The sequence below is a fragment of the Aegilops tauschii genome, chromosome 7 (genome assembly GCF_002575655.3).
Source record: "Aegilops tauschii subsp. strangulata cultivar AL8/78 chromosome 7, Aet v6.0, whole genome shotgun sequence".
Lineage (NCBI taxonomy): Eukaryota > Viridiplantae > Streptophyta > Magnoliopsida > Poales > Poaceae > Aegilops > Aegilops tauschii.
The window spans coordinates 84,793,501-84,804,056 of NC_053041.3; the positions used below are offsets into that span (position 1 = coordinate 84,793,501).

Consider the following 10,556-nt stretch of genomic DNA (forward strand, 5'->3'; position numbering starts at 1 on the left):
AATATATTTATCAAAATAAATCCAGCAGTTTTTGCATAGTACCATATGCCATTGCTGACATACAACATTGCACCCAAAAGAATAGCACGAGCCCCACACGTCCCCACCCTCATAGTCCACAAACAAATATAAGATGATTACACATGGTGATCGATCATGAACTTTTACTTCCTCTCAAACCGAATTTTTGTCCAAAAGGACCACCTGCCCAACGGAATTGCCAAAAAAGACTATTTATAGATGAAATTGACAAAAGGATTATGCACCTACAGCCCCGGCCGAGGGGGTCTCTTCTGTCAATTTCATCCACTGGTAGTCTTTTTTTGGCAACTCCGTTGGGTAGGTGGTCCTTTTGGACAAAAATTCTCAAACCAAGTCCTTTTTCTTGGGTCATCTTGCTCAAGTCGGCCCCCATGATCTTCACTTGCAGATTAGTGCGAGCTTTACTTCCTTTTGCTTCACCTCCACTTCGTTGGCTCTTGACTGAGCATGGGCCTCATCGATCTCGTGTTTCTTCTTTTGTATGTCAAAGGAGTTCTTCATGGCCTCCTCATAGTACCTCAGGTTGTACGACGTTGAGGCTGTCATTCCATCAAACAGGTTGTGAGCATCAGGGAAGTTGGTAGGGGAGACCACCCGCGGGTGCTTCCTTTGTGTGTCGGTGGACTGGCCGTCCACAGGTGGGCCGTAGTGATCAATGGGATGCACCACGGTGACGATCGACACGGAATCACCGACTTCCGGTGAGCCGTCCCGTGGTGAGGTGGAGAAGCGGGACGTTTGATCGTGTCCGGGAAGGTACCCGTATGTCGGTTGCGATGTAGACATGGAAGGCGACTCCGGAAGCTTGGGCGGGCGGGCCACCGACAAGCCCGTGCTGGCCGTGGCAGTGGCGGGGGCAAGAAGGGTTGGCTCGATCCCTAGCATGAGGAGGACGGTTTGTGCGGCTTTGGCGGCGACGACCTTGGTGTCCGCAACATCCCGTGCCTGGACGGCGACGGCTGTGGTTTTTTTTTTTGCCTTTTCCTTCCTCCTCCGGTTGGCCCGCTTCGTCGTCTCAGCCGTTCTACTCCCGGGTGACCTCTTCTTCGGGGCTACAACGCAGATGGCCACGCCGGGGACGGTCACGATGGGGACGGGGGCGGCGGCGGGGTTGGGCGCGTCGGTCATGGCTCTAGGGCGAGAGGGTTTTGGAAGAGGAAAGGCGGGAGTGGAGATGGTGTCCGAGTTTCTGTCCAAACTTGAGCTGAAAATGAGTCGAAGCAGACGGGAAAACAGGCATCCGTTGGACCGTGTTTTTCATCCGCTTGCAACCATTTTGTCCCAGCTCCTCGTAATCTTCCTCATTTGGTTGATTACATTTGCAAGTGTATGCGATTCTCACTTGCTATGGACAGTGTGATAAATATGCTACAGCAGTACTAGATACTGCAAAGTCTGCAATTACAAACCCTGACTGACTGCAGTGTAATTTGAAGATGTGGGAGCCAATGATACAAACATGAAAGCAAAGCATGGCAAGGTGGGATAGGCACCAAGTTGGCCTGCGCCTGCGCGCCGTAGTACGAACAGGAACAGCTGGTCTGCCACCACCAGTCTCTGCCTCTGCTGGTGGTAAAGAGGGCAGTAATGGCAGTCCGTCCGTCCGTCCGTCGGTAGAGGGCCGGGCCGGAGCATGTCCCGACTGACTCGTCCCGTCCTGGCTCATCAGAATTCAATTCATATCCTGCTGCAGGAGCAAACCAAACGGCGATCTGGCTAGCCTGGTACGAGTAGCTGCGACGGACGAGGACGAACACGCCAAGCTAGCCCTCTCTTTGCTTTGCTTGCAGACAGAAAAGAAACCTACTATAGATCACGGGGCGCTGGAGGCTACTGTACTGTACTGAAGCTAGAGCCAGAAAACCAACTGGCCTCTGAATCTCTGCTTGCCCAATCCGGCCGCCTTCTGTTCAGCGAGAGAACTGCGCAGATGCACTGCCATTGGAATATTGCATTGCATTGGCTGTAAAAGTTGTGTGTGTTTTACTCCATCTGTGAGACTGCAACAAGAAGGAAGCATTTCTCTGGATCAACTGTCAACTGTCAATGGTGGCCCATCTGTCTGTCAGGCTAGTACGCCGTTCCTGGCCAGCACCAGACCGGAAGCCAGCGCCATCCCGAGCAAGGCGTGCAGCCGCACGCAGTAATACTTGGCCATGAAGATCTTGGTGTCATCCTGCAGATTTTTCCAACTTCAGCCAGTGTTGGTGTGAAGTGAAGAAAAAATGTTCAGAACGAAAAAGGAAGGTGTGAGAAGGGAGGACTATTTACATCATGGTTTCTCTGCACATAGTCCACAACCCATTTGCCCAGAGGGAGAGTCAGGGCGCCAAGGACCTAAGAATATGGTACAGCAGCAATGGTTGAGGTGGGAGCTGTGTTTTCAGGTAATTTTCTTAAGAGAAACAGTACGAGTCAGTAGCTTACAATGCAGGATGGTGGGAGACATCTGCTTATGCCGAAAGCCGCCAAGAGAGTGTAGAGGGCGCCGATCGCAACCGTCACTAGCGTCGCGCCTGTTTTGGTGCCGATCCTTACCTGTTTGTTTACAGGTTCACACACGAAGAACTTATGTTATACTAGTACTGATTATTTGTACATAAGTGAAATCAGATGTGCTGAAAAGAGAGGGTGGAATACCAGGGGAGACATCTTTCCAACAGCCCTGTCTCCCTCAATCTACAGATCATCAGAGTTCATCAGCTAATGACCATTTCACAGATAAGAATATAAAATTACTGCATCGATCGTATATGTCAGAGGGGGTGAATTTCATACCTGGTGAAAGTGGCTGCAGAAGAGTATCAGGGTGGTTGTCAACCCAACAAGAATGGATGAAGCTATGACTGTTTTGGTGAGAGGGAGAAGCACAGCCCCGCTGACAAATGCCAACATTCCAAGAGAAACTACTTAGCTATGATTGGATCCTTACATTTTTTGTACAGACTGAAGTCAAACCTTAATGCCCTCAATACTCTAAAGTGATTCCTACTTATACTTAGTATAGTTGAGAACTACAGTAGTTGCTCTAGAGTGTACCTTGAAATGCTTCTGCTGCTGTTTGAGAAGTAGAAAGCTGACGTGGCCAGTGGGCCAAATGCAGCAAAACATAATGGTTCGCCTAGACCGCGGTAACTTAATCGGAACGGCGGGCACTGCAAAATTGCACATGGATGAGATGAAAAGCATTAACACACAATTACATTTTGCTAAATTAACTAAAATACTGAATGCACCAGGCTATTTATAGATGAGACAACCCATAACAGATCACAAAAAGCAAATATATTCTGTTACAGATTACAGAACATAAAGAAACACAAGGTTCCCTGAAAAGGGGGCAGAAGATTTCACCTGGTAAACGTAACCACAGAGGATTGCACATAGCACCAAAACGATGAACCTGACGTCCCCTGCTTCTGCAAAGGCCCAAAAAAGCCCTCCAAAGCCGAGCAGAAGAGAAACGTTTGCTGCATATTCTGTCACTGCTCGACTGCACAGCAGGTCACACTGTAAAATGTTTCGTTTCCAAATAGAGATATGCAAGCAATTAGGATGTTACTACTCGCCGGTACCAGGAACGAGCGGTACCTGCCAACAATATTGACAACGGATTCTTTCTTGTTCTTATCAGCGCCGGTATCTGAATCATAAACGTCATTGCTGCAGTAGAGTGAAAATGCAACATGTTCAGAACAGGGGAATGAATGGTTGAAGAGTGCTATTGATATCAGCAGCATCGTTTTGCTTGTCAGAGTATATTTGTGTAGGTGAGTTTTACCTCAGATTGAGCCAGGTGATCACAAGGACAGCAGCAGCCAGGAGGCCAAAGTAGCGCCTCGCGAAGAACAGCCCCGCATGGTTATAAGCAGCAGCTGTCCCTACCTGCAAGGGCCAGCAACCGTCAATGCAAATGCGTAAGGTGATCGTAGCTGCGATCAATATTCAGTCTGATTTGCATGCCAGCACACTAACAGGTAGGGAATTACAGTACAATTCTGAATTGCAAGGAATTTGAAGTTGAAGTTGCAGGGAACTCACGGTGAGCGGCACGAGCGCCACGGAGTAGAGGGGCAGCTTGACCGCCCTCCAGAGCAGCGTCGCGCGGGAAAGCTCGCCTCCGCCGGACGCCGCTGCGGCGGAGCACCGCACTCGCCGTAGCGCGCGGCGCCTTCTGGCGGGCTCCGCAGAGACGGCGGCAGCGCTGCCACGGGGAGAGGGAGGCGCGAGCGGGGAGACGAGGAGAGGCGCGAGGGCAATGCCTGCGAGCGGCATCGGCTCGGAGCGCTGGCTGGGGAAGCTTCGCTTAGATCAGGAGCGGCATTCCATCAAGCGGAGCGGGCCACGGCCGGCGGCGGCAGGTGGGGGCGCCGGTGCGGTGCTTGGGTTGGGGCTATCGCGCGTGCATGGATAAGGCTGGGGATCCGAGACGTGGACGCGCGGCAGGCAGTGGGCGGTTCAGTCACCACGCAGTCCGCACCCCGCACCCCTTCCTTTAGTCCCACCTCGCTAGTTTACAAAGAGAAGCACCAGCTTAAATACTCGGCTGGAGCGCTAGAAACGCCGAGCTCAGTCACGAGAGCTTGTGACCCATGTGGGGGCATCAAGGTGGTGTGGATGTTTGGTGCGGATTCTCGGCCTGGGCCTGTGGTGTGACTTTGCCGGCTTGCCCGTTCCAAGTTGGTAGTGGGCTGGGTGGCTTGGGCGAAAGCCTCGGCCTCTCAGGCCCTGAAGCGGCAGGCACCACGTTAGGCTGGTTTCACAGAGCAGCGTTTACTGCCCGCTTCCAACGGTGGAAGGATAACTGGCCGCTGCACCATGGGCCCACTCTGGCCTAGGGTCCCTACATGACAGACCACCATTTTTTTAGTAATATTATTTAATTTTCATATGATGTATTCACTTCTTACAAAAATCTTTCAATTAATTTAATTTTTCTAAATATTCTTACAAAAATCTTTCAATTAAATTAATTTTTCTAAATACTGTATTCTTTTTAAAAATCTCTACCTCATTTTATACTAATCCTAAATTTTCTCCCTCTATAATAGATCACCATCTTTTTAGTAATTAAATAAATGGTTTAATTTTCATATGATGTATTCACTTCTTGCAAATCTTTCAATTAAATTAATTTTTCTACATATTGTATTCATTTTTTAAAATCGCTACCTCATTTTACACTAATCCTAAATTTTCTCCCTCTATAATAGACCACCATCTTTTAGTAATTAAATAAATCATTTAATTTTCATATGATGTATTCACTTCTTGAAAATCTTTCAACTAAATAAATTGTTTAATTTTCTAATACTGTGTTCACCTTTTTAAATAATTGATTAAATAATTCCTTTAATTTTCTTATATTGTATATTTTTTAATTCGCTATCCCATGATCAAAGTTCTCCTGTGTATGTTTCTCATTTAATAATACATTTAAATTAGGAAAACATTTAAAAACATTTCGATGATTCTTGGGCTTCGTCAGCCGCATCCGGCGCTGTGTGATTGCACGCGATGGTCCCGCTCTGGCCTAGGACACCTCTATAACAAACCACCATCTTTTTTTCAATAGAATAAATACTTTAATTTTCCTATACTGTATTAATTTTTTAAAATCGCTACCTACATGACAGACCACCATTTTTTTAGTAATATTATTTAATTTTCATATGATGTATTCACTTCTTACAAAAATCTTTCAATTAATTTAATTTTTCTAAATATTCTTACAAAAATCTTTCAATTAAATTAATTTTTCTAAATACTGTATTCTTTTTAAAAATCTCTACCTCATTTTATACTAATCCTAAATTTTCTCCCTCTATAATAGATCACCATCTTTTTAGTAATTAAATAAATGGTTTAATTTTCATATGATGTATTCACTTCTTGCAAATCTTTCAATTAAATTAATTTTTCTACATATTGTATTCATTTTTTAAAATCGCTACCTCATTTTACACCAATCCTAAATTTTCTCCCTCTATAATAGACCACCATCTTTTAGTAATTAAATAAATCATTTAATTTTCATATGATGTATTCACTTCTTGAAAATCTTTCAACTAAATAAATTGTTTAATTTTCTAATACTGTGTTCACCTTTTTAAATAATTGATTAAATAATTCCTTTAATTTTCTTATATTGTATATTTTTTTAATTCGCTATCCCATGATCAAAGTTCTCCTGTGTATGTTTCTCATTTAATAATACATTTAAATTAGGAAAACATTTAAAAACATTTCGATGATTCTTGGGCTTCGTCAGCCGCATCCGGCGCTGTGTGATTGCACGCGATGGTCCCGCTCTGGCCTAGGACACCTCTATAACAAACCACCATCTTTTTTTCAATAGAATAAATACTTTAATTTTCCTATACTGTATTAATTTTTTAAAATTGCTACCTCATTTTATAGTGATCCTAAATTTTCTCCCTCTATAACAGACCATCTTTTTAGTAACTAAATAAATCATTTAATTTTCATATGTTGTATTCACTTCTTTAAAATCTTTCAATTAAATAAATTGTTTAATTTTCATATACTGTATTCACTTTTAAAATATCTTTCAAATAAATAATTCCTTTAATTTCTTATATTGTATTTTTTTAATTCGCTACCCATGCTCAAAGTTCTCCTGTGTATGTTTCTCATTTAATAATACATTTAAAATTAAGAAAACATTTAAAAACTGTCGGATGATTCTTGGGCTTCGTCATCTGCGCCCGACGCCGTGTGTGATTGCACACGATCGTGTGGCGTGCAACGTCTGTCTTTTCCCACTGAACACCTATGACGCCTGAAGTCGTGACTGATTAACAATTTCTTTTTTACTTGCACTTCACACGTAGTGCTCAGCACGTGCCTACACGTGTAGGTGATGCTACAAAACAATTTCAAGAGGAAGGACATAGCAAGCGCCAAACAAGGATCCGAGAACACCATATTTTGACGTTGATTGCGGGAGTTTGTTGAATTTTGGTACTAGCAAGCACATGGAGTCATGATTTGCTCGGATATAGCAATGATGCCTTTGTCGTCATTGTGGCCGTCAAAAACATAAATACCATCGCAACATCATCGATGCAGCTGTGTTGTTGTTGTAGCATTGTTAAGACAGTCATGTCATCGTCGCAACACTGCTACGACTAGGAAGCACGCCATCGTAGCATCGTCAAAGCAATCAGGCTTTCGTCGGAGCATCACCTGATGAAGCACAAACTAGCGAGATGCTATATTCGTGCGTGTAGATGGCCCGATCTTTCACGGCGATGCTTGATCAACAGTTCGTCCCCTTGTTCCTCCTCGCAACCTCCAAGATAATTTTCATCCGCGCACGAAAATATGCGAATAAAAAAATGATCCCCTCGGATCAGCACGTAGGCGTTGATATGATGATCAACCCTCCGTCGCTAGTAAATTTCCACGATAAGAAAATCACAGATAATACACACGATCTTGCCGCCCTTGACTCGGACGTTTTTTGTATATTTTCATCTCAAAACTAAACTCATCCATACGTAGAACAAACCTTGGCTATTATATAGCCGATTGACCCTCGCGTACGCACATGGCCTAAGGACAAGACAACTTGGACTCCTAGCAACTTGGTTATCACGTTTATAATTACGTGAACCTTTACAAGGAAAAGTACTACTCTTGTAAATAATTAAAGGACTACCCAAAGAGATAGAGGCCTAATTAAATAAAACATGAAAAGTTATCCTTGCCGTTTCCATCAAATATATCTGCGTGCGTGCAGTTCAAAAAGGAAGCTGCCGATCCTAATCTTCTCTGGAGGTGTACGAAACGTGGGAACTATATCATCCGGCTTCGGTTCTTTATCTGCATGCAATCTGGAAAATACTCTTCTATGTATTGGTACACGCTCTGTATGATGAGCAGCAACATGTACTGATTCCCTTTCAAATACAGAAGCGATTCCGGGTCCACAAAGCTGACGCACACGACCATTGTTTCCTCGACAAAATCTGACCACATGCATGGCAATAATTTTCGCAACTTTTTCATGGCTTGACTCATTCACTGGCTCAACTTTAGTAGGATTATCGATCAAGGGTGCCATGCACTTATCATCCTCCCTCCGTTGAAGTGAAACCGTCCTCGGTTTTTAGTCTAATTTTTGTACACCCTTCCTCTCTGAAACTTGCATCTCTATGGTGATTGCACTGTCTGCCATTGGTTTCAGCACATGCTTCCTTCCATCATGCATGAATGTGTACAGGGCCGGTCCATAGATATTCAGGGCCCTGGGGCGAGATGACAAAATGGGGCCCTTGTCGACAAATAAAAATTCAGAATATATTGTATTTTGAAAACAATTTAGTACATCGTATAGATTGATGGTCTTTGAACTAAAACCACAAGGGAGGTGAAAAAAACACATGCCACCAAAATAAAAATGGGGCCCTTGTGGTGAATATGCCACAAGGGAGGTGAATATAACGTATTGACAAGGAAGTGAAAAAGACACACGCCACAAATTATTTATTTGTAACGGTCCAGAGAACTACATCGTAATAGTATGGAAACAACATAATTCTACAAAAGATCGCTCTTGTAAGTGGCACAAAGAGACTAGCATCTCGCTCTTCTAATTATGAAAACCTTGTCAAAACTGATAGCAACTTGGAGAGTTTGTGTTATCATGCGAACTTACATTAGTTTCTATCTCTCTAATCTGTTCGTCACTCGATGTCTTCACGCGAAGAAAACGTATCCAAAGCTTCCATCATATGATGATCAGATCTTGTTGTTTCTCCTAACACTTCTGGAAGAAAAGTCATCAATAATCACATCAGTATTTATTTCATTCAACATTTCTTTCTCAATGCATAAAGTAGCCAGACCATTCAATCTTTCCTGTGACATTGATGATCTCAAATAGTTTCCCAATAACTTCAACTTTGAGAAACTGCGTTCAGCTGATGCTACAGTGACTGCTACAGTAAATAAAATTCGATAAGTTATTAGTATATTTGAAAAGGGAGGTGAATAAAAATGTGAACTAAAATGGGGCCCTTGTGAACAAATAAAAATTCAGAATAAATTGTTTTTTCACTTCTTTTTCCCACTGATAAACTTTTTTTAAAAGACATATCACCAAACAATTGCAGAAAAACAGTCAATACTAGGGGCAAAAGCACCTGAATATGCGAAAGTGCTATTCTGAGCCCGAGCTCATATGCACCTGTTATCCTGACCATTCCTCGGCGTCAAGATTCGCTCCAGAGTGTGTATTTCACAGTGTATTCTCAGCAGTATTGCATGCTTTTTCAGAGGATAGGGCCCACCCACCTAGCGCATCTATTTTAACGGCCATCTCCCCCGCCGCCACCCCCTCCTCCCGTTACATGGCTCAGATGCACACTACCGAAGTGAGCCACGGATCAGTCGTTACCTAACAAACGGACGTCCCCTTCCCCCTGTTTTTTATTAAACCCAACGGCTTGCTCTGGAAGATTCACCCACCTACCCCCCAAGCTTAATCTCTTGTCTTCCCGTTCTAGCGAACAGACCGACGACCATGGAGTCTTCTTCTTCCTCCTCGCAGCACGAGGGAGTGCTTCCACTGATCCCTTGCCCCGACTGCAAAGAGAAGGTGGTCACCTACATGTCTCGCGCCGGAGCTCGCTTCTACAAGTGCGTCAGGAAAGATGTAAGCACCCATCCGTACTGAAGAACAATCATCTTTTCGATTGATTCATCCTCTGTTCCTGAGTTTCGATTGAATCCAGGCTGGACTATGCGGCTTCATTAGATCTACGGACACGTACCTGCCGGAGCTGACCAGAGCTGGGCTCAGCCAGCCTTACGCGCTTCACGCCGCCATTGCTAGGCACTCGGGCTCTCCGCTTCAGCAGAGGTACAGGCGGGCCGACAACATTGAAGACCGGATGCAGCCAGAGATCCAGCCAGCCCAAGTGCACATGGAGGCGCAGGTGCAGCAGCAGAGTCCTCCCCGCGCCGCTCATGCATGCTGCTCCGCCGACAGCCACCGCACGGCGCTGCTGTTGGCTGGAACAAACTTCATCCTCGTCGTCGCACTGGTGTTCCTAATCTTCCAGCATAGTGCTTAGGGGGCGTTTAATTAAGTCCATAGTCCACTAGTTCCTCTAATTTATTATGTTCGTTGCGTTGTACTGGGACGAGCCTCTTCTGTTTATTTGCTGTTATGGTCACTGTGACGGTCATTGTCATTTTGTTGTAATGCAATCAATGCCTATGAATCATTATATATTTCGTGACACCTATGGTCATGTTCATCTTTTGTATGAAAATGTCACGTGCAATTTTTAAGGCCCGCATTATTTTCTTAATTGCCCATGTGTAGTCACATCAATGGAAGCCATATTATTTTTTATTTAGCGGGGCCAGCTGTTCACGCTGCCGCCCACTGCGGCCGAACCCGTGACCACTTTCCTGTACACTCCCACCGCTCAGCTGTTTGTCTCTCTCTCTTTCCTTATCATTCAGATCTTCTTCTTCCT

The 10,556-nt window shown here is 44.5% G+C and overlaps 1 protein-coding gene across 1 annotated transcript; it reads right to left on the minus strand.

Annotated features, from left to right (window-relative positions):
* Nucleotides 1–1,295: 1,295 nt before the first annotated feature.
* LOC109755307 (2-carboxy-1,4-naphthoquinone phytyltransferase, chloroplastic) lies at nt 1,296–4,554 on the minus strand. Its single transcript, XM_020314220.4, has 10 exons — nt 4,084–4,554; nt 3,824–3,927; nt 3,634–3,705; nt 3,397–3,535; nt 3,082–3,197; nt 2,821–2,920; nt 2,683–2,721; nt 2,470–2,580; nt 2,314–2,379; nt 1,296–2,218 (listed from the first exon to the last, which is right to left on the minus strand). The coding sequence occupies exons 1-10, from the start codon at nt 4,315–4,317 to the stop codon at nt 2,108–2,110; spliced, it is 1,092 nt and encodes a 363-aa protein (XP_020169809.1). The 5' UTR covers nt 4,318–4,554; the 3' UTR covers nt 1,296–2,107.
* Between the last annotated feature and the right edge of the window lie 6,002 nt (nt 4,555–10,556).

Bases quoted from the DNA above. Each gene is read 5' to 3' on its own strand.
- LOC109755307 (XM_020314220.4), bottom strand. From the start codon at position 4,317: ATGCCGCTCGCAGGCATTGCCCTCGCGCCTCTCCTCGTCTCCCCGCTC. The intron at 3,706-3,823 runs GTAAAACTCACC...ACTCTACTGCAG, and splicing joins ATCACCTGGCTCAATCTGAG to CAATGACGTTTATGATTCAG. The intron at 3,536-3,633 runs GTACCGCTCGTT...CCTGCTGTGCAG, and splicing joins GTTGTCAATATTGTTGGCAG to TCGAGCAGTGACAGAATATG.